The sequence below is a fragment of the Equus asinus genome, chromosome X (genome assembly GCF_041296235.1).
Source record: "Equus asinus isolate D_3611 breed Donkey chromosome X, EquAss-T2T_v2, whole genome shotgun sequence".
Lineage (NCBI taxonomy): Eukaryota > Metazoa > Chordata > Mammalia > Perissodactyla > Equidae > Equus > Equus asinus.
Window position 1 is genome coordinate 133,493,963 of NC_091820.1, and position 26,283 is coordinate 133,520,245.

General features: G+C 39.5%; 1 protein-coding gene across 12 annotated transcripts in view; it reads left to right on the forward strand.

Moving 5' to 3' along the window:
• Positions 1 to 9,516: 9,516 nt before the first annotated feature.
• The window catches only part of FMR1 (fragile X messenger ribonucleoprotein 1), a 37,615-nt gene continuing 20,848 nt past the window's right edge, over positions 9,517 to 26,283 (forward strand). For 7 of the 12 annotated variants that reach the window (XM_014864779.3, XM_014864781.3, XM_014864780.3 and 4 more), the window contains exons 1-5: positions 9,517 to 9,757; positions 19,439 to 19,491; positions 22,849 to 22,942; positions 25,598 to 25,669; positions 25,940 to 26,088. In XM_014864779.3, the coding sequence (XP_014720265.1) occupies positions 9,707 to 9,757; positions 19,439 to 19,491; positions 22,849 to 22,942; positions 25,598 to 25,669; positions 25,940 to 26,088 (419 nt within the window). In that variant the 5' untranslated portion in view covers positions 9,517 to 9,706. Of the gene's footprint in view, positions 9,758 to 19,438; positions 19,492 to 22,848; positions 22,943 to 24,319; positions 24,649 to 25,597; positions 25,670 to 25,939; positions 26,089 to 26,283 lie in introns of those variants that run through there. The other 5 variants (XM_070501898.1, XM_070501899.1, XM_070501902.1 and 2 more) reach the window with 2 other exon arrangements.

Sequence of the window (26,283 nt, forward strand, 5' to 3'; positions counted from 1 at the left end):
AAAATCTGGGAGTTAATCGTAAGACGATAGAATGCTTCTCTCCCCAACACCTTGTTACCACATCAACAGGGCTCTCGTATAACGGTGGATGGGAACTAAGAGAGCTGAGAGACAGGCTATGTAAGAAGGAATTCTTAGGGAAACCCAGAGATCTCAAAGGAGACAAAAACAAGGAGACTAAAGAAAACTAAAGCATCTGGCAACTATAGCTGCAGCAAACATTAAACATAGCTTAGCTCCTAGCCAGATTAACAGAAAGCCTCAAACTAAAAGGCTAATTATCTCAGTTCCTATTACCCAATACACCATGCCCAAGTTTCAAGAAAAAATTACAAGGCATGCCAAAAAGCAAGAAAAAACATACTCTGAACAGGCAAAGCAAGCATAGAAATGAGACTTGAATATGACACTCATTTTGGAAGTCAGGTAGGAGATTTAACTATGATTAATATGTTAAAGGTTCTAATGGAAAAAGCAGACAACATGCAAGAACAAATCAGTAGTCAAATCAGACACCATATGCACAACTGTTTTCCAGCTTCCAGTTGTTGCTATGGTCTCTAATCCTGTTTTTCCTGCCCTTTTACCTTAAAATTTTCAGCATTGTAGTTTTAGTGGAAATTTGAGGAGTAAAATTATTTGCATGAACATCAGCAGTAATGGGACAAGCTGAAGCAGTGTGCAATAAGAAAAACACAGCGTCATTTCTCTAATATTACTGCCAAAGATGTATAAACTGAATCTAGTATTGATAAAATATAAGATAAACTCAAATTGAGAGACATTTTACAAAATAACTATCCTATAATCTCAAAATATGTCAAGGGCATGAAAATCATGGTAAAGCCAAGGAATTGTGGTAGATATATGGCAATTAACTATAAAAATATTATTCTAGACTGGATCCATTTCCTATAAATGGCTTTACCAGGATAATTGGGTAAACTTGAATAGAGTATCAGAATTAAATAGTAGTATTTTATTGATCTTAATTTCCTGATTTTGATGATAGTATTGTCATTATGCAGGAAAATGTCCTTGTGTGTAGGAAATATGCACTGAAGTATTTGGAACTGAAGGGCATCAAGTCAGCAACTTACTTCCTAACAGTTCAGGAAAAAAAGTATCTCTGTATTGTACTTAAAATTTTTCTATAAATTTGATATTTTTTAATAACACAAATAATAAAAAATGTATATGTATAAAAAAAGAACAAATGAGTAGTGTAAGCAGAGAGATGAGATCTTTAAGGAGGAATCCAAAAGATATGATAGAAATTAATAAAACCACACTGTAACAGAAACAAAGAATGCTTTAGATAGGCTCATCAGTAGACTGGACACAGCTGAGGAAAGAATCAGTGAGCTTGAAGATATGTCAATGAAAACTTCCCAAACAGAAATGCAAAAAGAAAAAAATAATGGAATAAAAACAGAACATCCAAGAATTGTGGAACAATTACAAAAGGTGTAACAGGTGCATAATGGGAATACCAGAAGAAGACAGACAGAAAGGAGCCGAAGAAATATTTGAAGTAACAAAGGCTAAGAATTTCCCAAAATGAATGGCAGACACCAAACCACAGCTCCAGAAAGCTCCAAGGACATCAAGCTTGATAAATACCAAACAATCCACACCTAGGCATATCATGTTCAAACTGAAGAAAACTAAAGACAAACTCAGAAGTAGCCAGGGGTTGGTGGGGGTGAGTTACCTATAGAGGTACAAGGATAAGAATTACCTCAGACCTCTCATCAGAAACCATGCAAGCAAGAAGAGAGTGGAGTAAAATACTTAAAGTGTTGAAAGGGGAGAGAAAACTGGAATTCTGTATCCAGTGAAATTATCTTCAAAAGCGAAGAAGAAATAAAGACTTTCTAAGCCAAAGATTGAGAGAATTTGTAACTAGTAGGTCTACCTTGCAAGAAATGTTAAAAGTTCTTCAGAGAGAAGGAAAATGACACAAGTCAGAAACTCAAATCTACATCAAGAAAGGAAGAGCTTTTGAGAAGGAATAAAGAAAGATAAAATAAACTCTTATTTTTCTTAATCTTCATTGATCAATAGATATAACTGTCTTTTCAAACGATTAACAGCAACAATGTATTGGTGATTATAATTCAGTCATGCATCATTTAACAATGGGAACACATTCTGAAAAATGCATCATTAGGCGATTTTGTTGTGTGAACATCATAGAGTGTACTTACACAAACCTAGATGGTGCAGCCTACTATACACGTAGGCTTTATTCTACTAATCTTATGGGAGCACCATCGTATATGCAGTTTGTTGTTGACCAAAACATCATCATGTGGCACATGACTGTATATGGATAAGTAAAATTAAATGACAGGAGGGACAGGAGAGAGGAATTGGGAATACTCTGTAATAAGGTACCTGTACTACTTGTGAAGTGGTATAGTGTTATTTGAAAGTGAACTTAAATTAGCTGTAAATATATATTTCAAATTATAGGGAAACCACTAAAATTTTTTTAAAAAGAATAATTGATATTCTAAGAGAGGAAAGAACACAAAATCATATAAAATGCTCAACGAAAATCACAGAAGGCAGAAAAAGAGAGGAAGACAAAAAAGGAAACAAACAACAAGTTCAATAAATAGAAAATGGTTACGAACACTGTATATTAATCCAAGTATATCAATAATCACTTTAAATGTGAATGGTCTAAATACATGAATTAAAAGATGGAGACTGTCAAAATGGCTTACAAAAGAAGATGCAACTATATGTTGTCTATAAGAAACCCACTTTAAATATAAAGATGCAGCTAGATTAAAAATAAAGGGAGGGGCTGGCCCGGTGGCGCAGCGGTTAAGTGTGCACGTTACGCTTCTCAGCGGCCCGGGGTCTGCTAGTTTGGACCCTGAGTGCGGACATGGCACTGCTTGGCAAAAGCCATGCTGTGGTAGGCGTCCCACGTATAAAGTAGAGGAAGATGGGCATGGATGTGAGCTCAGGGCCAGTCTTCCTCAGCAAAAAGAGGAGGATCGGCAGCAGTTAACTCAGGGCTAATCTTCCTCAAAAAAAAAAAAAAGTAAAGGGACGGAGAGAGATATACCATGTTAACACTAAGCAAAAGAAAGCTGGAATAGCTATATTAATTTCAGATAAGGCAGACTTCAGAGAAAGAACATTATCAGGCATAAAGAGGGGCGTTACATAATGATAAATAGGTCAATTCTACAAAAAGACTAAAAATTCTTAACGTATATGCAGCCAACATACATGAGGCAAAAGCCAATAGAACTATAAGGAGAAACAGACAAATCCATTGTTATATTTGGAGACTTCGACACCCCTCTGTCAGCAATTAGTAGATTGAGCAGGCAGAAAATCAGTAAGGGTCTAGTTGAACTGAACAGCTCCATCAATCAACTTGATCTAAGTAACATCTATAGCCTACTTCATCCAACAACAGCAGGATAGACATTCTTCTCAAGTTCACATGGAACATTCAACAAGACAGACAACACTCTAGTCCATAAAACATACCTTAACAAATTTTGAAAGAATAGAAATTATATAATGTCTGCTCTCAAAGCACAACGGAATTTAGCTAGAGACCAATAACAGAAAGATAACTGGAAAATCTCCAAATATTTGGAAATTAAAAAATGCACTTCTAGGGGCCAGCCCTGTGGCTGACTGGTTAAGTTCACGTGCTCCACTTCAGCAGCCCAGGGTTTCACTGGTTCAGATCCTGAGCACAGACAAGGCACTGCTCATCATGCCATGCTGAGGTGGCGTCCCACATAGCACAACCAGAAGGACCTACAAGTAGAATATACAACTATGTACTGGGGGGCTTTGGGGAGAAGAAGAAGAAGAAGACGAAGAAAAAGATTGGCAACAGATCTTAGCTCAGGTGACAATCTTAAAAAAAATTTAAAAATGCACTTCTAAATAACACATAAGTTGAATAAGTTTCAAGAGAAATTTAAAACTATTTTGAAGCAAATGAAAAAAATTACAGCTTATCAAAATTTATGGGATGCAGCAAAGCAGTGGTTAGAAGGAGATTTATATGTCAGCAATGAACAATTGGAATTTGAAATTAAAAACAATACCATTTATATCTGCGCCAAAAAAAGAGATACTTAGTCATAAATCTCACAAAATGTGTACAATATCTATATAAGGAGCACTATAAAACCTTGAAGAAGATCTAAACGGAGAGATATGCCATGTTCATGGATAGGAAGACTCAATATTGTTAAGATGTCAGTTCTTCCCAAATTGATCTATAGATTCTATGTAATCTCAATGAAAATTCCAGCAAGTTATTTTGTGGATATTGACAACCTGATTCTAAAGTTTGTATGGAAAGGCAAAAGACTCAGAATAGCCAACACAATATTGAAGAAGAACAAAGTTGGAGGACTGACACTACCTGACTTTGACTTGCTTTAAAGCTACAGTAATCAAGACAGTGTGGTGTTGATGAAAAAATAGACAAATAGATCAATGTACAAAATGAAGACACCAGAATTAGGCCCAGACAATTATAGCCAACTGACCATTTCCAAAGGAGCAAAGGCAATTCAATGGAGAAACGAGTCTTTTTTCAAAAAATGGTGCTGGAACATTTGGAGATCCATACGCAAAAAAAAGAGAAAAGAATCTAGACACAGACTTTACACCTTTTACAAACATTAACTCAAAATGGATCAAAGACTTAAACATAAAATGCAAAATTATAAACTTTTAGAGGATAAAATAGGAGAAAATCTAGGTGAACTTAGGTTTGGTGATGACTTTTTGGATACAATGCCAAAAGTACAATCCATGAAAGAAAAAAATGCATGTTGTACTTTTTTTAAAATTAGAAACTTCTGCCCGGTGAAAGACACTGTTACATGAAGGAAAAGTCAAGCCACAGACTGGGAGAAAATACTTGCAAAACATAATCTGATAAAGGGCTGGTATCCAAAACATACATAGAACTATTAAAACTCATCAATAAGAAAACAACCCAATTAAAAAATGGGCAAAAGATCTGAGCAGAGACCTTATCAAAGAAGATATACAGATGGCAAATAAGCATACAAAAAGATACTCAATGCCATAAGTCATTAGGGAATTGCAAATTAAAACAACAATGAAATTCTACTACACACCAATTAGAATGGCCAAAATTCAAAACACTGATAACACCAAATGCTGTGGAGGATGTGGAGCAACAGGAACTCTCATTCATTGCTGGTGGGAATGCAAAACGGTACAGCCACTTTGGAAGACAGCTTGAAGCTTCTTACAAAGCCAAATATAGTCACAACATGATCCAGCAATCTCAATCCTAGGTATTTACCCAAATGAGTTAAACACTTAAGTCCACACAAAGCTGCACACGAATGTTTACAGCAGCTTTATTTATAATCGACAAAAACTGGATGCAACCAACATGTCCTTCAGTAGGTGAATGGATAAATAAACTGTGGTACATCCAGACAATATAATAGAATAGACAATAGAAATTATTCAGCACTCAAAAGAAATGAGCTATCAAACCATGAAAAGATGTGGAGGAACCTTAAACGCATATTGCTAAGTGACAGAAGTCAATCTGAAAAGGCCACATACTGTATAATTCCAACTATAAGACATTCTGGAACAGGCAAATCTATGAAGACAATAGAAAGATCAGTGGTTACCAAGGGTTAGCAGATGGAGTTGATGAATAAATAGGTGGAGCACAGGGGACTTTTAGGGTGGGGGAACTATTCTATATAATACTGTACTGATGGAGGCACCATATGCATTTGTCAGAACCCATACAATATACAACACAAAGAGTGACCCTTAGTGTAAATTATGAACTTTAGTTAATAATAAGGTCTCAATATTGGCTCATCAATGATAGCAAATATACCCCAGTAATGCAAGGTGTTAATGACAGAGGAAACTGGGAGGGAGGCATCAGGGAACTGACATGGGAACCCTCTACTATCTGCTCAATTTTCCTGTAAATCTAAAACTGTCCTAAAACATAAAGACTATTAATTTAATTTGTTTTTCTAATATCTACTTCAAGGAAGTCAAAGTGAGGTGAAATTGTCTGAGAAAGTGTCATGAAAGAAGTAAGGTTTTAGCTGGGTCCTAGAGGGTACACAGGATGTCTAGAGTTGGAAAGGACAAAGGGCATTTCAGCTGGGATTGAGGCAGGAAAAAGACTCAGAGGGCTCAAATTGCGAAGGAGCAGGAAATAACACAGAATAAATCAATGCAAAGACAAGAGGCAGCAATTTAATGGAAGCTAAGGGCAAGGCAAGGCTAGAAATGCTGAAGCATCATTCCAATATCAGATAAATATAGGCCATGGGAGCAGACTTGACCTAAGCTGGGTCCTCAACACATTCATTCATTCAATAAATATTTAGTAAGCACCTGCTACGTTCCAAACACTGTGGTAGGCACTGGGGACACAGTGAATAAAAGAAACAAAAACATCTGTTCTCACTGAACTTACATTCTAGGGGATAGAGACAGACAGAACCTGCCTAATGTTTTCAAGAAGTAGCAGAGAAGCCAGTATTGCTGGAATGGAGAGAAGGGGGAAGGTAGAAGGCGAGATAGAGGAGATAACAGAGGCCAATGTGGGTAGGGCACTGAGGCCAGAATAAATAAGGACTTTGGCTTTAACCCTCGGGCATTTAGGGAACAATTGGAGGGGTTTGAGTGGAGAGTGATTTGACGACACCTGAATAGGGTCCCTCTCTCTTCTGTGTTGAAACTAGACAGAGAAAAAGTGTGGCTGCAGGGAGACCAGCAAAATCATTTCAATAATCCAGGTGAGAGAGAATGGGGGCGTGGACCATGGTTTTAGCAGTGCAAGTGGTGAGAAGTAGATTATGGTCTCTGAAAGAATTTGCTGATGGAAGAGATGTGTGAGAGAAAGAGAGGGTCAAAATGACTCAGTTTTAGGCTTGAGCAACTAACTCTGTGCCAGGGACACAAAGCGAAAGGCCTCTTTCCTCCCCCGGAGCAACTCACAGTCCAACAAGAGAAACAGAAATATAAATAAGTGATTCCAATACAGTAAGCGTCATAGAAGAGGTATTCAACATTTACTGAGGCCCTGCCATATGCTAAACAGTGTGGTGAGGAAGCAGGAGGTACGTAACGTACAAAGTTTCTAAGAGCACAAAAGAAATTCGTGCAAAGGTTTGTAAAGACATTCACAAGCGTTTTCACCACAGTGTGACATCAGGGAGTTGCCAGTAACCTAGACGCCCATCACTAGGGAAATGTATCAATACAATTTATGGAATACTCAGCAGCAGTTAGAAGCCAAAAACTAGGTGTACACACAGCAACGTGGATATAGCTCAAGAACGTGGTGCTGAATGAAAACAGTGGGAAACAGATTCACAGTCCAATACCACCTCTGTAAATGTAAAAGGCATACGCAAAACACTGCATGTCTTAAACTATCAAGGAGCTACATCAAACAGATTTCAGGTGTCTAGAAAGAGAATGAGAGTGGGGATTGAGAAAGATGAGGAAAAATAATATAAACAATATAAAATAATACAAATAAGAGGGGGTCTTGCAGGGACCGGTGATGGCAATGTGCTGAGAATTGAGGAGCAAAGTTAACTCAACTCTCTGCACCTGAAGTAAAAACAACGCGCTAATAGGAACCCAGCTGATGACCCTAAAGAAATGTATTTCTGGGGACCAGGAAGCATGTGTGGAGACATGAAGGCATGAAAGTGCCTCACAGGTTCAGGGAATAGCACCAGGTTCAGTGTGGCTTATACTGGTTGTGAAGAGCTGATAATCTTTGAAAGCCCTGGGTAAACTGAACAACATCCTACACGTGGAAGGTATAATCATTCTAATAAATCTGTCCCCTTTTACTACACTGGGGTTAAAGATCACGCTCTGCTCCCACCCAGCCTATCGTGAGGTTCCCCTTCAGCCCTACTGGAGTTTTTGCATCTTGTGACTACTCCAGAAACCCTGGTCCAATGGGTCATTCCTGTTTACTGCGGCCTCAAGGAATGTGGCCCTTGATCCGCTGTTTTAAAAATTGGAACTCCGTCAGCAATAACACTGCTGCTTTGGCTAGGAGTGGGGTTGGAGGGGAACTGGAGGTCCACGGATGCCTCACATTCTGGGGCGCCTGCCTGGGGCAGTTCACCCCGCCTCCAACAACTCAGTGCTGCCAGTTAACTCTTACTGGTCACATTCCAGCTGGAGTCATTGCCCAGCTCTGACCACTCCTCCCCTACCCTAGACTGGGTCCTTTCCTACTATCATAGGTGTACCTATTCATCATAGCCCTTATCACAGCTGCGACTCCACATTTACTTTTCTGGTAATTTGATTTATGCCCGTCTACGTGTCTAGCATCCAAGTTCAATGCTGGCAGTCTTGTCTTTCTTCATTTTTCTTCACCAATGTCTCACCAGCACTTTGCACAGTGCCTAGCATATGGTAGGGGCTCAATAAGCTTCTCAGTTGGTTTACAAGCTTTCCAAAGGAAACCTAAGTCAAGGTGGATACAAGAACAGTGCAGAAGCACAAAAGAGGAAGAGTTGCAGTTTGTTCTCCTGTGGGGAGTAAAACAGGGAGAGCTGCAAGGAAACAGGTGAAGGGCCCCTGTAGATACGTCCCCTGGCTGCTCTACACACGCCTACCCCAGCCTTTGGTACAGAGTGACTATACAGGAGGAGCGAGACAGTAGGGAAATAAACTGTAAAGAAACTAACAAGTGTTTAACACTTTATTTTTACGTATGTCAAGTAAAAGTACGAAAATGAATGGAGAGGAGGGAAGTATATGGGTCAGTGCTGGGTCTGAGGAAGGACTAACATCTACAGAGGTCCTGACACAATCCATTGTCCGTCAGAGGACACAGGATGTGTCAAATGCAGCCTAAAATCTCCTGGGGTGGGGGCGGCGTTACTCTCATCCTCTGCCTCTAAGGCTCACAAAAGCCTGGGTCACCGTGGTTGCCACTGTTACTAATTCAAAGTCTCCAATCTAACATTTCACCTTTATTCTTGTCCCCCACTCCACCTCCAGCTCAATCAGACTCTGCCCCACTTCAAAAAAAAAACTTCCAACCCAAGACAGCCAGCAGGATTCGGATACATGAATACACTTAATCGCTACGGGAGGCACTTTCCCAGGCGTCCGACTTCTCCCTACAGAAATTGGCGCTCTGGCCCTCGCTGGCCAACGCGAAGGGGGGGCAACCTGGGCCAGAACCGCGACCCGTCGCCGCCCTTCCCGCCTTCCCGCCCTCCGCCGAGCCCGCGCACGCCGAGCCCGCGCGCCTTACGTTGGGCCCGGCCCCCCGGCCGGTTCCCAGCAGCGCGCATGCGCGCGCTCCTGGGCCCGCGAGGAGAAAGAGGGCGGAGCCGAGGGGCTGAGCCCGCGGGGGGAGGGGCGGCGTCGGTCACGTGACGCGGTTTCACTGTTTACACGCGGAACGGCCAGAGCCTTCGGCCTCAGTCAGGCGCTCGGCTCCGTTTCGGTTTCACTTCCGGTGAGGGTCCGCCTCTGAGCGGGCGGTGAGCCGACGGCGAGCGCGGGCGGCGGCGGTGACGGCGGCGCCGCTGCCGGGGGGCGTGCGGCAGCGCGGCGGCGGCGGCGGCGGCGGCTGGGCCTCGAGCGCCCGCAGCCCACCTCTCGGGGGCGGGCTCCTGGCGTGAGCAGGGCCGACGAGAAGATGGAGGAGCTGGTGGTGGAAGTGCGGGGCTCCAATGGCGCTTTCTACAAGGTACTTGGCTCCAGGGCAGGCCCCATCTTCGCCCTTCTTTCCCTCCCTTTTCTTCTCGGCTTCGGCGGGAGGCAGGCCTGGGGCCCTCTTCCCGACGCCGCGCCCGGGAGCCGGGGCGCGCTGGGCGGGATGTTGTCTGGGAGGGAAGGAGCGGGCTCGGGGCCTGCAGGAAGCCCCTCGAGCCCCGCTGTCTCCTACGAGAGGCCCAGGCGCCTATCGGAAGGAGAAGCGGGCAAGGAGAAGAGGGTGCCCTTTCGGGGGCGAGCCCCGCCTGGGAGAGCTGCGGATGGGCGAGGGCCGGCGGCAGGTAAGAGATCCTGGCGAGAAGGGCCAGTATCCGCGCGGGGTGACGGCGACGGCTTATTTCTCTTTTCCTGAATATCCTCTGCAAGTGGGATCCGGGCCTGACGTGTGGGTAGTTGCTGAGGAGCTGGGGGTGCTTCCGTCGAGCCGCCTCCTGCCTTGCAAAGAGGGTTTGAGATCTCCTTTGGCTTCTCTTTTTCCGGTCCAGCGTTGGGACTTCGGAGAGCTCCACTGTTCTGGGCAAAGGGATGTGAAGAGAGTAGTAAGAAGCTGTCGTCAGTACCAAATCACAGCGGCAACTGATTTTTAGTGGCCTCTCTGTGGATTTCAGGAGAGATTTTAGATCCAAAAGTTTCAGGAAGACCCTGACATATCCCAGTAATGCATTAAAGAAGTTGGCAATCTTGAATATTCGCAGCCTCCCCCCCTTATTATGAATGTGGGCAGATTCAGCAATACAGATGCTTCAGCATCTAAAAACATTAGCAACTCTTTGCTACTTAAGAAAAAAAAAATTTAACCCTCAAAAGGGCTGCATATATGCCGTGAAACTTCAGGAAGTAAACTGGGAGTATATTATTACTAGGGAACTTTAAAAAGTGAGTTGAAATAATTGTTTTGTGTTCCAAGTACCTATCGTTTCTGAGTGTGTAGTAGTATTGCAGTGGACTGTGTTGTTGAGGTTTTAAATAGGCATTCGTGGTTTTACTGTGGGTTTTTCTTTTTTAAGTTGCACCCTTGCAAATCGACTAAGATCTTATACTTTCAAAAAGAGGATTAAAAATATTTTGATGTATTCGTAGTGCTTCTGTTGGTATGTACTTACTGTAGATCTAGTAATCTGTAAATTCTCATTTCCTCTTGAATGTCCCTCTGTAACTTCTGTAAGTAATATCTCACCTTACTACAGTATTTCGGCAATAGAAGGTGCCTATGGAAGGAAACATGGAAATTAGCTATTGCCGTTGTCTGACACAGTTCTTCAGTTTATTATAGGATAACTGAAACGTTTCAAACGAGACTCGTTTGGCTATAGGAAAATAAACAGTTGACTTAACTATATATGTGTTTACTAATTTTATGGAGATTTTGGAGATCAGTATATTTCATAAGTGAGTAAAATATGTAAACTGTTCCATACTTTTAGCAAAAAGACGAAACCTTTAGCTGTAAAAGGAGAAAAAAATAACCCGGCAGTTAGGTTCTTAAGAGTCTTACCAGTATAAAATTGTTTCAGTTGACTTTGCAGTCAAAATTTTACTTGCATTTATTTCAGTGATGCGCAATTTCTGCTGCTTTGTGTAGAATCGTTCTAGTTCCTAGGTTGGTAGTTTTACTCAGTAGATTTGTGGCCTTAGCTATAGTAAATATGAGCAGGGGCTAATGGTTGAGCAGTATTCTAATAGGTCTGTGATATTAGCTTAGGTTGGACGCCACTTTTACTGTCTTTTGGTGGAGTTAGCTTGCTATAGAGGGCAGGTAGCACATCCTGGTCTTGAAGGGTTTATTGTTCTCTTCCAGCAACCTATGATTTGCTTCCGTGATTTTGCTTGCAAACTGCTTGGAATATAAGAAATGACCTCTATCTTTGCTATTAATCGCCCCTGTTTTTGTTTTTTAACAGAGTCGCTTCATTTGAATGTGAATAAAAAGACTGGATTGTCTTTTAGTTACTTGAGGGGAAATGTGAAACATCAACGTGTATAGAGAAATTGCCGTTATGTTTATTTAATTAAGGTTTATTTTTAAGAATACCTCAGATGGTCTGTATGGGTGGAAAAATAGTTTCTGTAATGAAAAAGGTTTGATTTTTTATACGACTCAATATTGCTGTGAGTTAGAAAAGTAAAGCAAAAGTAAACTGAGTTCCTTGTCCACTGGGATGGGCAGAAAAGATGGGAAATAAAGACCAATGAACAATGAACTGTTCTGGAGAAATGTTACATTTAGGGAAAAAATAGGACCCTGGTTCATCAAATTGATAGAAAAGCTTTTAAAAACTAAACAACTCAAACGACTTCAATATAATTGAATTCAGACTTTGATTTGCCTAACAGAACCACCATATTGCAAAGGACAGTTCTCCATCTTCTGAGAGCAGGGTCCAAGTTTGCAGTGTAAACTGGATAGAGTATATGCTGGGAACAGTTGGATTCTTTCTCTAAAAAATAACTCAAACTCAGGATTCAGAGTTAACGGAACCATGAGACCTAAACCCTCAGATTGTAACAGCTCATTTCTATTTTTCCCTCTGGTGTTTATTCTTAAACACTTGACAGTTAGATTTAGTAGTTGTCAGAGCCACTACTTTTATGCTTAGGTATTTCTTTGACTTAGAAAAAGTCGCATGTACAACTTATAGAGCCTTATGTTATTTTAAGACATGAAGACACTTGCATTATACCTCACGAAATCTTCACAAAGCATTTCCTAAATGAATAATGTTGAAATAAGTTCTTTATTCTAGGGAAATATGCCTAAAATAGTGTAGTGGTTTTTTTCCGGACTAAAGTTTTGATTTATTGCGAATGGTAATGAATTAACTCCATTGTAGATGTAGAATGTATGTCATTCCAATATGAATGTATGCACTAGTATATCCTAAGATTCCTAGGTTTTGTATATTAGTATGAATTGCCAAAGATGGATAAATTGTATGTCGGAAACATAAGATACAACACCTTTTCATTTTCTGAAAATATAGTGACTGGCATCTGATTCATTGTTGTAATATGGTGTAAATATGCTAAATTGCATTCTTATTGTTAGATTATATTCTATTACAGCGTATGTTTTTAAGTTTGGTATCTGAGGACAGACTTTAATTTGGTGAGCAGTACTATGGAGCCAGCAGCTAAATATGATAAAATGTACAGTCAAGAGGAAATTTTTTTTAATAAAGACCTTAGTAGCCCAACATGTCATGTTAGCTAAATAGCCTGCTAGAAACCACTGTTCTACTACAAATATACTTGCGTAAGACACTATGTATGTTTTCTCTGAAGTCTCTACATATAACTTTCCATCCAGGGATTGGTCTCTACTTTGAGGAAATGTATTGTTCAGGTCAGCCACAGTTTTTTTTCTTCACAGAGTCTAAATAACCTTTTTAGTGTTTAATATCTTTGTGGAAGCATCATTTTTTCCCTTTTGAACTGTGCATTTTCCAACTTCGTACTCATCCATTCTGAAAACCTCCAAATTATTAAGTGCAAAAATCAGTGGTATAATAATTGGGTTTCCGATTCCTGCCCACGTTGGGAATGTGCTTCCTGTGATGACCACGATCATGATTATGATAACTGTTAACAGGCGCCAGGCACTGTTCTAGGTGCTTGACTTCTGTTTGTTTATTTCACCCTCTCCCGCAATCCTGAGGTGCTGTTGTTATTCTCATTTTATGGGTGAGGACGTAGATGTACAGAGAGATTAGGTAAGTGACTTACTGCTAAGTGTTAGAGCTAGTAAGGGTCTGACCTGGGCTTTGAGATCAGTACTCTGACTTCCTGAAATGATGAAACTTAGCTTGAAGAAATGACTTGGATTTGAGTTCCTGCCCATTTTTTGCATTGCGTTGTCATCTTTGTACTTGTGACTGTCACACTGCCTTAGCTTTTTATAAGTACAGTTGCAAGTTTATATTACCGTTTTTTACTGTTGATACAAAGATGTCATGAAATATTCAGCTTATGTATTAGCTTCCTTTTTATTCACTCCCGTGCCTTGATGTGGCACACTGTAATTCTTCCTATGGAAGCCCACTAAGGAAAGGTAAAGTTAGAAATCTTTGACTCTGCTATGAAATTTGCTTTTGTTACACTGGGAGCAGATCAGAACTGAAACATTCAAAAGTTACAATACATACAAGAAAATTAATAACTCATTTAATACTATTCTCTCTATACCTGTGTGTTGTCTTTGGGTCAGGGTAAACCGGAAAGAAGGCATTTTTTTCAGAATTTTTGGTAAATGCCCAAGTGAAGTCTAGTATTCCCAGACATGCGCTGGGGTGGGCAGGGCTGTTGATGTGGCGTATTGTACTTTTCCCTTTCGGTTGTTCATTCCCTTCCATTGTTAGTGGTCACATACAAAGGGTGACAAAGCGATAACTTGCTTTATATGTGAAGCCTTCAATCGTATTTTATCACGTTTCACATGTCCCTATCCTCTATATCCTATAGGTTTTCTTTAGGAGGGATATTTTACAATGCTCTAGTTTTCTCCCTTGAGAATTATCGCTCTACGTGTGCTGTCTTCAGTGATAATGTAATTGTGTTCAGTGGTGGTTAGAGGCTTACATTGAAATTTCTTTACACGATAACCTATATATAGGTTAGTCACTCATATTTGTGAGAGAGCTTACTAAGCTGGGGGGGTATGAGTTGTAGTGGCGGAGTAAGATTCACTCAGATAGGGATGGACTTTCGTTAGTTTCGTCAGTCCTGGTAAGGGAAAGTTTGAGTTGGATATCTCGAGTCATTGCATTCTTTGGTAAGTATGATTTTGTGATTGCCTCTTTGGCTCAGTTGTCGGTAAGTTGGGAAATCTCATAATGATTTTTTGATTTCCTGTATATACCCCCTGATGAGGAGGCTGTGTCTCTCTTCACACTTTAGCACCTTTCTCAAACCCCAAAGATTTTCATCACATTTTTTCTTCTCAGAGTCTAAATAACCTTTTAGTGTTTAGTATCTTTCAGGAAACAGCCTTTTCTTTTTCTGTCCCAATTTTTAAATCTTTTTTTAAGTGCTTTTGTTGAGATGTAGTTTTCTCAAATGCAGGAGCATTTATGGTTCTGCATCTTTTATAAAATATGCCCCTCTCTGCTTTACCTCTCATTTATTTAGTGCCCGTTATGTGCCAGACATTGTGCTAGGTATTAAACATGTGTGATTTCATTATTCACAACAACCTTTGATGGCAGGTCCAATTCCCATGTATCCATTCCTTACTTGCAGATGAGGAATTTAAGGCCCAGAGACCACTTCTTGGAGAGTCCCACAACTATTATGTGGTAGAACCAAGATTTTGAACCTACGTCTCATTCACAGCAAAATTGCTGACCACTAAGGTTACTGGCTCTTATAAGAGCCCTAGCTCTCATTCAGTACGGTGCAGCTCCCTTTGTGTATTCATTCAAACCCATTCCATCTCCCTTCTTTGGAATCCCCTGAACCTATCTTCTCCCCAAACACCAGCTTCGCATGATGCAGATAGGTAGTGATCACAACAAAATGTAGTTTTCCAAATTGGTGGTGGGTAGGGTGACAGTGCTCGGAAGGTGGCTGGGGAAGGAGGAAATGAGTGTTGTGGTGAGGAAGGGGCAGGGCTAAAAGGAGAGATATTGGAGAAAGGATGATGAGAAGCAAGCAGGAGGATGGGACTCATGTTGGAAGTGACGGTTTAGTAAAAGGTCTTAGATAGAAGTCACAGGAGGCGTTTGTCCTTGGTGTGAGTGCAGGCCAGACGCAACTGATGAGTTTCTTTTATGCCATTTATTATAGCAGCAACGAATAAGGTATTGCATGCCTTCTGTATTCACTTAATATACAAACAATGATGAAAAATGACTGGTTTTGGAACAATCATGCAAACATCCATATACAGATAAGCCTCATTAACTCGAAGGCTGTGGCCCTGGTAGGCTGCAATGATTACTCAAACTGTTTCTGACACTCTACATCCGGAATTGCTTTCAGAGCCTTTAAAAGATTTTTTTTTTTAGTAGTCGTAAAAGTTGCAGATCTTCCTCTTTTGAGGGAATGTTTGATTTTAGGAAATAGGCAAATGTGGTGAGTGAGTATGATTAAACTGTGCAATAACTTTTTGGCAAATAGAAAAAAGAATATAGCAATGAAGTAATGAGACTGACTTTTAGAGTGCTTTTAAGGTGAGTTTGAAAATGGTCCCCAACATTTTTAACAAATTGGTGCTGTCCAGTAGTACTTTCTGTGATGATGGAAATGATTTCTGCCTGTGCTGTCCACTACAGTAGGCACTAAGCCACGTGTGGCTATTGAGCACTGGAAATGTAGCAAGTATGAGTGGGAAACTCATTTTTAATTTTATTTAATTGTAATTAATTTAAATATAGTCACATATGACTGGTGGCTGCTATGGTGCACAGCACAGTTTTAGACAAGGGCAATAGTATTGGAAAGACACCTAATATAGTGAGAACAGTTTTTCACCCAGCTGTAACAAGGTTCTCTTAGCTGATTAAAGGACTTAACATTTTCAGCATATAATATACAGTAAGGAACTACTATTAATTACTGCCAAGACATGCAAACATAGAACTTTTTAGACAGGGATGAAAACAGAAGCAGTGGCCTTTCTGGGTAAATAAAAGATCATCTCCTAATAGGAGTCTTCATTTTAGTCCTTAATCTAATCCCACCCCTAAAAAGCAGATCGTCACTTTAGTATCAGCCATCATGTAAAGACGAGGGAGAAATGAGGCTGGGGGTGGGAGGAGGTCTGTTCTTCTTCCCATTCACCATAATTTTGGGGACTTACTTTATAAAACTAAGAGCAACCAATTCCTGCAACTTTAACTCAAAATGAGACCTTTCTGTTGCTGAAATAATAGTGAGGCAAACACCACCTTAGGGCACTGAGGGCATGCATGCGCCCTTAGGAAATCTATATTCTAAAATATGGTCAGTATTAAGCTAGAGTTCTCAAAATATCTGTGGAAAATGTTCATGATTTAAATATAGCTGAGGAAAAATAAGATCAAAATGATAGGAAGAAAATATCGGTTTTCTCCCCTTTAAACCAGCAACTATAAAGATGCTTAACTTAGAAACCATAATTCAGCCATCTTGGGTATAGCAGAACACCTGCATTCCATTCTAGCCCACCTTGATCTTACAAGGAAACTTTGTTTTAGTATAGCTTTACTTTTATTCTTTTAAGCATGATTGCACAAGTTTGGTGTCTCTGTTTATCTAGCTTCCAAATAAATGTTTTCCAGGGCCCTGCATCCCTGCCATTGTTTTTCTTAGGAGCAGCTAATTAATACTTGACTGATAATGTTTTAATTTGATATTTTGGAAAGTTCTAGTTTTGAAAAAATCCTTTAGCCTTGGGCCTTTGAAGAAGTATTGGATTACCAAGACATTTACATTTGCATTGAATCATTTGTTTAACAAACTTATTGGGCACCTACTATATACCAGAAATTGTACCAGTTACTGAGGATCCAGGAGTTAAAGAATAATCTTAATCTGAAGTAGTTATCCTCCCAATATCCAAAACCATGAGGCTTTACTACTATGTTTCCTTCTAAGAGGTTATTTTGTGAGTTGTTTTTTGTAAGGAAGACTGGCCCTGAGCTAAGATCTGTGCCAGTCTTCCTCTATCTTGCGTGTGGGACACTGCCACAGCGTGGCTTGACAAGCGATGTGTAGGTCCACACCTGGGATCCAAACCCATGAACCCTGGGCCACCAAAGTGGAATGCACGAATTTAACCACTACACCACTGGGCTGGCCCCTTCTAAGAGTTTTATACCTCTAGCTCATTTAGGTCTCTGATGCATTTTCAGTTCATTTTTATATATGATATAAAGCAAGGGTCAAAATTTATTCTTTTGCACATGGATATCCAGTTGTCCCAGCACCATTTGTTGAAAATATTGTTCTTTTCCCCATTGAATTGTCGTCTTCGCTTCCTTGTCCACAAAGGATTTATTTCTACCATGCCTCAAGCTGTTTCTCCAGGTTTAAGCCTTTGTTCCTGCTGCTTCTTAAGCCTGGTGTGCCTCGCCTACCTCCAGTCCCTTTTGTTTGGCTAATTCTTCCTCAGCCTTTAAAGTTTGATAGGAACCTCACCTTCTTCAGTATGTCTTCCCTGATCAACATACCCCCACCCCACCCCCCACATACCTTTCCTCCACGGCTAGGATAGGAACCTCTTAGGCAATGATCCACTTAACTGTTCATTGAGTTCTTAGTAGGCACTCAAGTCCAACAGTAAATAAAATCAAACCTGTCACCCACCCTCAGGAAACTTACTGGTAGAGGGAAAATGGGCAATAATACTATAGTGAGGTGTTTATAGTAGGGATAAGTATAGGATGCTATAGGAATGCAGAGGACAGAATTTAACCTAGTCTTCTGGGTTTTCCCATAGGAGGTGACATCTAAACTGAAACCTAAAAGACCATAGGAGATAGCTAGCTGGAAAGAGGGGAAGGGCAATAGGAAAGAAGGAACAGCATTTAGGAGAGAGGCCCAGGTAGTTTAGCTTTGCTGAATCACAGCCTCCGAGGATGTGAGAGATGAAGCTTGGAGAGGTGAGCAGCAGGCCAGGTCATGAAGGGTCTTTTACAGCTGGAGAAGGAGTTTGGCCGTAACCATCCAGGCAGGGAGAAACCACAGGAGGAGAGAAACGTACAGAACTAATTTGAGTAGGAAGCTTAAATCTCTCAAGCCATTTTAAAATGAATTAGGATATAAAGCCCCTTGGGTTTCTTTATGCTTTATCCTAGTCCTCTAATTGTCAAAACACAAACAAAACCTCCTTTCCTGCACCTATTAAAGACCTAATTTTATAAAATTACAGACAGCATGCTGATTAAAGAATTCTTGATAATTAGTTAGCTATTACTTTTATGTCACTTTATAGAATTACAGACAGCATGCTGATTAAAGAATTCTTGATAATTAGTTAGCTATTACTTGTGTTATGTCTTTCTGCAGATTACCAGCAATTGCGTCATCAGATTTAAAAGATTTAAACCTCTGCACTTCATATTACTATTTTTTTCTCCAAGTGCTCATGAGATTGAGAATTTAATTAAACTCTGGTAATTGGACTTTTTAGTAGTATTAGCAGTATATTGTTGCTAAGGAAAATTAAGTGTACTTTTGGATACATAGATTTGAGATTATATTTAGTCATTTACTATTGTGTTTTCCTAAAATTTTATTAAGGAGAAAAAAGATAGGTTACAACAGATCTATAGTGGCTGGCATATGTCTCTGGAACAAGTTTCTTAGTTTCCAGTAATTCTAGCGTAAAGTATACCTCCAGCTTTGCACTCACCACGTGCATTGTAATTTTCAATTGACTTGTCTCTATCTCTGTCTCTCGCCCCCCTCCACTCTCGCCCCGCCCCCTTAGATGCTGAATTCTGGAGCAATTTTTTCATGTTTTGTTTTAACTAATCCGTATTCCTAGGGCCTACCACATAGTAGGTGGCTAAATACAGATGTGGTTCATGTGTGCGTGATCCTCACAAACTGACAAGCTTTCATTTAAGACTCCATTTTATTCTTAAAATGTTTTGGTATGTTTGTAAAATGTGACTAAAAACAAAAATGATTTTGAAGATTAGAAGTTAATTTAACTGTGGTGTTTTTCTTACAGGCGTTTGTAAAGGATGTTCATGAAGATTCAATAACAGTTGCATTTGAAAACAAGTAAGTGTCTATGTATAATTTTAATGTTCAGGTTCTTTATTATTTTATGCTAATTATTCTAGTTACTCCTCATTTTAAAAATTCAAGCCTAGTTTGAGCGTTTTTTCAGGAATGGATCTTCGTGTTACTGACCAGGAAGTTCCTGAACAACTCAATATTAAACCAATGGAATGACTGTTTCTGCTAATGACCTTAGAGATCCCTTTTGTATAATCTTGATGCTTACATCTCAGTCCCCTTGGATGTAAAGAAAGCAAACCAAATTCTTCTGTATTAGTAAGAGAGTTTTAATAGGAATATTTGTAATTTTTAAAAGACGAAAATGAATGGATTTCATATTTATTGGTAAAAACGATGTGAGTTTTGTAATGTTAAGTCTGAAATCGATGGTTTTGGTTGTCTAGTGTATTTTACTGGAAATAATCATGTTTACCTGTTGACTTATTTTTTATCTGGTTCATATATTTATAATCAATAATAGTGGTAACTGATCTTTTCTGCTTTCTTCTGCTAGATGAGTAAATAAAAATACAGGCCCATGAACATGAGCTATATGAAGGCATCAGTAGTATAGATGTTAACATTTTATTGGAGGGACAAGTCTCTTGACTGAATTTTCTGAATGCTAATAAAGGCATTTTTCAGAGTAGCTTTTCAAGATTCTAAAGTATGTGTAAACGCCTTAGCCAAAGTGTAGATATGGTCATGATCTTAGGATTTTACTGAACTCTGAAGAATGGTCAACAATTATAGTGTATTGGCTTTTATGCACCACGAGAATTAATAGTATATCAGAAGCATATTTCCGGTCTGTAGAGAGAAGAAATAGGTTAGTGATTGCTTCGGAATGGGGAGCCATAGCTAAAGAGTATGAGATTTCGTTTTGAGTGATGAAAATGTTCTAAAGTTGACTGGTAATGGATGCACATATCTGTGAATATACTTAAAACCATTGAATTGTACATACACTTAAGTGGATGGATTATATGGTATGTGAATTGTATCTTAATAAATCTGTTAAAATATAGTATCTGACCCAGACATACTGTAATGAGACTGTCAGCAGAGTCTTTTAGCTACCAACAGGACAAAGTAGTATTCTCAGATGCCTGAAACACATTTAGGGTGAGAGAGAGAAAAGGATTTAGCGTATCCAACCCTATTCCCAGCTCTAGACTACTAATCTGAGTCCAAAATGCAAGTTTGAATAATAGAATACCTTCCTCTGAATACATAGAACCAAAAGTTCCAGAGTCTTCCTCTTTGCTATTTCAAATAACCATGGTTATACACCAGACAACAGCTTCACACCTCTAACGGAGGGATCTTTGATAATGTGGAGAGGAATTTTTTTCTTGTAATTACACTCTTATCTGCTTGCTCCCATCACTAGGTAAACACAGTTTGCCATAAACGGAGAGTTATCTTTATTTGCCACTCTTAGTTTCTTCTGTAGTCCTTAATCTAAAATATTAATCAAACACTCATTTCCTCTATGCATTTAAGAATGTCTATTTTATACACGGATTTGTCAGATCAGTTCTGTTTTCAATCAGATTTCTACTGTAAACTTATAACTATTCTGTCTTTGGACCTCCTAATTCTCTCCATATACCATAGCTCTGTAAAAGTTTCTCTTCAAGCTATCTGTCATACTGGGAATCTGAAATAGATCAACTGTTTTCCCTTGTGTTTGCCGTTCAGCACTGGGTTTGAGTACATCACCAGGATTTGATAGGCCCCTACCAAAGTAGTCTCTTTGCCTTTCCTTGTGTGTTTCCTTTTTGTTTTTCTGTTAAAAAAAAAAAAAAGCTTGTGTTAAAAAAAAGCTCGGGACTGGCCCCTTGGCCGAGCGGTTGAGTTCACACGCTCCGCTTCAGTGGCCCAGGGTTTCGCTGGTTTGAATCCTGGGCGCGGACATGGCACTGCTCATCAAGCTGTGCTGAGGTGGCATCCCGCAGGCCACAACTAGAAGGACCCACAACTAAAAAAAACATACAACTATGTACCAGGGGGGCTTTGGGGAGAAATAGGAAAAATAAAATCTTTAAAAAAAAAGCTGATGTTTTATAGAACTTCAGACTATATTTACCTTTTCTTTAGAAACTCCTATTACTATAATACAAATAATTTCAGATGCTTTGTTTTTACCTTCCATGTTTCACATTTTTGAATGAAGAATTTGATTTTTTTATCTCTATACACTTAAGACTTAAAAAATAATCCTTCCTTTGGAACCAAGAAAATTATGTATTATTTTATGCTTTACAAATCAAATTTAGCAATGAATTTGTAACATATTAAAAGTCACTAATTTTCAGTAAGTATAAGAAGGCTTTTCTGAAGTTAAGACGATTTTTTTAAGTTGCATAGTTTTTAAGTGTGTATAATAATTCAGAGAAAGGGTTCAGTCTTATATAGGCCCTAATCACATTTCCATAAATTCTGACTTAATTACCTACCCTCCTATCTTATATAATAGATCTTCTTAAAAAAAAAAAAGCCGTTTTCTCACTAGGATTTTCCTAAGAAAGCCTTTTAGCGGAAACCCAGAAATGGCTGCTTCAGCAGGTGAGTCCTCCAGTGTTTTTGCCAAGTTTGTCTTTTAATATTTTATATCACTGTGGATATAAAAGAATAATTAGGTATTTTTCAAAAGCGTTCCGTATCATTTTAAATTTAAAAAAGCATAGGCAACTTACTCAACTCCTATAGGCTGTCTCCATCGGGTTTCTGTGGTTTAGGCGATCCCACCAGGCCAGTGCATACTGGTACGTCATACTGATCAGCAGCCAGCTATCCATGGCAAGAATTGACCACCTCGCGGGATCTAAAATTTAAATGGGGAAAAGTGAGTTATGAATTGCTAATCTGCTGACTGCCCTACTTTGCTTTGGATTTAGAGGGCATTTAGGACCAGTTTCTGTGGTCACTGGAATGTGGTTAAAATTCCTTTGCAAGTATAAGTATGGTGATGATATTACTAACACTTACTGATACTAACATTTAATTTAAGCATCAAATGGTATTCCTGTTGTGGCCTTACGTTTACAATCCTTAGAGGTTGAAATTATTGGAAGAAAGACTTGTTTGGGAAATTGTAATATTGATCTGTTGTGTTTGGAGAAATATTCCAAATGGGACTACGAGGCTGCTGTGCTGCATGCAGACTTTGTGGAAATGTCTCTATAGTGCCGTTATCCCCGCTCAGCAAGACACTGACAGTTTTAAAGCATTTGCTTCTTTAAACTAGAGAAGCAGGGTTACACTTAACCAAAAATTGATGGCAGTGTGGTCACTGTGGTCATTGTTTGCATTAAACTGAAAAGTATGTTAAATAATTGTGCTTATTTGCAGCTGGCAGCCAGAGAGGCAGATTCCATTCCATGATGTGAGATTCCCACCACCTGTAGGTTATAATAAAGATATAAATGAAAGTGATGAAGTTGAGGTAAGTTTCCCCTGCCATCAAGTTGTTAAGCACTGAAGGAGTCGGAGCATTTAATTTGCCTGTGCCTTTTGTACCCCTGGTCTTTAACACTGTTTACGCTACCTTGAGAATTAGAGCTGTGATGGACATGTGCTTTTGACTGAGCCATCTTAATAATGATTTGAAATAATACATGCTGCTTAAATGTGGCTGCCTTGGGGCACATCTTTGAAAGTTTCCACTTATTTCCTTTGCCCACTAGTACTTCTTTTCCCTCAATCTCTGAATCATTTTTTGAATAGTATATTGTTAGTTTACAACTCTGTCCCCATTTTGAGCGAAATGGATTAAGAAAATTAGTCTTACAAATGAAAAAATTCATGCCTTAGAGCAGCATCCTAGAATTTCTTTAAGTAGCAGTAAATCCTCCTGGTATATTTTTAAAAATCCACCTGCGAGTTTTAGTATATACACATATAGATGAAACATCTTTTCACAGGGCATGCTATAAACCACCTACTTGCTCGTGTACCATTGATGTCTTTGACCAAAACGTGCTATGGAGATGTAACACATTAACAAAAACACTGTGTTTGTGATTTCTCTAGCCACCGAAATTGTTTTGGGACTTGAGGCACTTGGAGTCAGCTTTATGTTACAGTTGGTCTATGTGGTACCTCTCTTTCCTCCCCTTTCACGTACTCCGTTTTAAGCTTCTTCTCTTCTTTCTCTACAATGCCTTGTTCGTAGTTGCAGCTTCATGCGTATTTATGGTATGAAGGAAGCATCTAGGTAGATGTTTGTACAGGTAAAGTGTAGTAGGTTCTTGAATTCTTATTTTCTGTGCTAGGTACAGATGGTGCAGTGAAACAGGAGAGTCCCTTGCCTTTGAAGTCACGTTCTAGTGAGGATAGCTAATACTATGGCAGGTGTGAGTAAGTCCTAGGGAAAAAATGTAAGAGGATAGAAGGTGATGTAGGGACAGGAGTGCTATTTTAGAGGGTGCTCGGGAGAGGTCTCTGAATGTCCCGGCCTGTGTTCTTTTCTCTAAAATTTTAAAGTAGAAATAGAATATACTATTCACTTACCAGAGCTGCACTCAGTACCTACTAGGTGTAAGGAACGGGCTTGGTGTTGTGAGGGATCCCAGTAGGGAACACACGCTGTCTGGACTTGAGGACTGTTAGCTGTCCACTTCCCTAGGAGCTGCAAGCTTCCTGAAGGCAAGGGCCAGGCATGTGGTCTCTCTGTATCAGGGTGCTCTTAATAGTGTTTGCATGGGTAAAGGAGACTTTTTTACAACTGAGTCACATGACAGGTAGTGACCAGTGAGATGCTGTAGTTAGGGTGACCTCACTGTATTGCCTAACAGTAATAGATAACTGAAGTTCTTGCTCTGGCCAGAGCAGAGTTGAAGGGGATTGATGGCCACCTGGCAAGAAGGAAAAGTAGGTTAAATTAAGTTGTATTTAGTCACTGTGTATATAACTATTAACTTACGTTGTAAAAGGGAGGCTAGACACCAGGTCTTTTGGTCTGTCTATATCAGGAATGCTAATAATAGTGGTGGATAAAGGAGACTTTTTTCCCAACTTAGTCATGTGACAGGTAGAGACCAATGAGACACTGTTGCCAGGATGACCTCGTTGTGTTACATAACAATTAACCGAAGTTATTTCTCTGGCTAGAGGAAAGTTAAGAGGAAGTGATGGAGGCAAGAGGGAAAGGTAGGTTGAATTATGTTGTATTTAGTCACTGTGTTGTATAACTATTAACTTCACTTGTCAAAGGGAGATAGGAGTTGGAGCTTTGAGTTGCTTGTCAGCCTTAGGCTCTGTATCTCTCTCCTCTATCCTGTCCTCTCCTTCCTATCCCCCTTGTCTTCCCTGAATCTTCTTTCTGCTTCTGAGTCTCTGTATCTCTCTCCATGTACATTGTGTTGTCTCTTTTCCTATTAACCTTGCTTTGCTGGTGTCTTCACAAAAGCTTCCATGCTGCACATCGTAAGTGAACTCTGAAGTGTTCCCCAGAGAGATCGGTTAGAAGAACTGATCCACAGAGTGTGAGAGCAGGAAGGTAGTGTCTAAAGGATTGCCAGCATGGAGTTGTCCATTTTAGTGAAGAGGGCACAGGAGACCAGAGAGTGACCAAGGATCTGTTCATTTAGTCCCCAGAGTCATGAATACCGGGGGGTATCCTTAGTGGGCTGAGTGGTCAGCGGCCTTATCCATTTAGTGACTGTGCACCCAGATGGTAGGCCAGCGTCAGTAACTTCCAGTCATTTATTTGCTTATTAGAGTAAAAGAAAAACAAGTTTGCTTGTACATTTTTAGATAGATTTTCATCACTCACAAAGTACCCAAGGAAGGTATGCCCAGGTTTATGAACAATCAGCTTTTCTTGAGCCATTCATATTCATTCAGAATACTGATTATTACTGATGTAGAACAGAGAAGGAAGAAAGTGCTTTCTCTAGGTAATCTCCCTAGTAATCAGGTAGTTTCTGCTTATGTATCTATGTCTAGCTATAGGGGTGTGGTCTGCTTTAAGGTATATGGCATATGGGTTTGGAAGACACCTAAGGTCATTTTGAGACATTTTCCTCGATGACTGATAATCTATGGATTTCTGAATGATGTTAATCATGAAATATTCTATGTTGTAATTTTTGTATAGGTTTATTCCAGAGCAAATGAAAAAGAGCCTTGCTGTTGGTGGTTAGCTAAAGTGAGGATGATAAAGGGTGAGGTAGGAAAATGCATATTTAAAATTTTTTTATACTTGTTTCCCTTTTCTGAACCCAGGTACTGCATTTCAGTCTGGATTTCTTTTTGTAAAGTAATATCTAACTTGAGTCATTTTATTAAAATATTTTCTGTACATGTTCAGAATGTTTCGTATGTTGATCAAATACAGTTTTTTTTCCTCTAGAGAATTTAAAAATAACTGAGTAGGTATAGCTTATTGCTCTTACTTTAAATACCGTGACCAGGAATGACTTTTGTTTATTTCTCTCAGTTTTACGTGATAGAATATGCAGCATGTGATGCCACGTACAATGAAATTGTCACAATTGAACGTTTACGATCAGTTAATCCCAACAAACCTGCCACAAAAGATACTTTCCATAAAATCAAACTGGATGTGCCAGAAGACTTACGACAAATGTAAGTTGGTATGTGAGGAACGCTGAGAACGCACAGGTGATATGCCATTCATTTAAAAGGGTATGATTTTAAAATAATATAAATCAATTTTTAAATTCGATGACCTTAAAAATGGTTGCAAAAGTAATGAAAAAAACCATAGTTAGCTTTTTCAGTTATATAATCAAGCCAGCCTTGCACTTGTTTAAACTTACT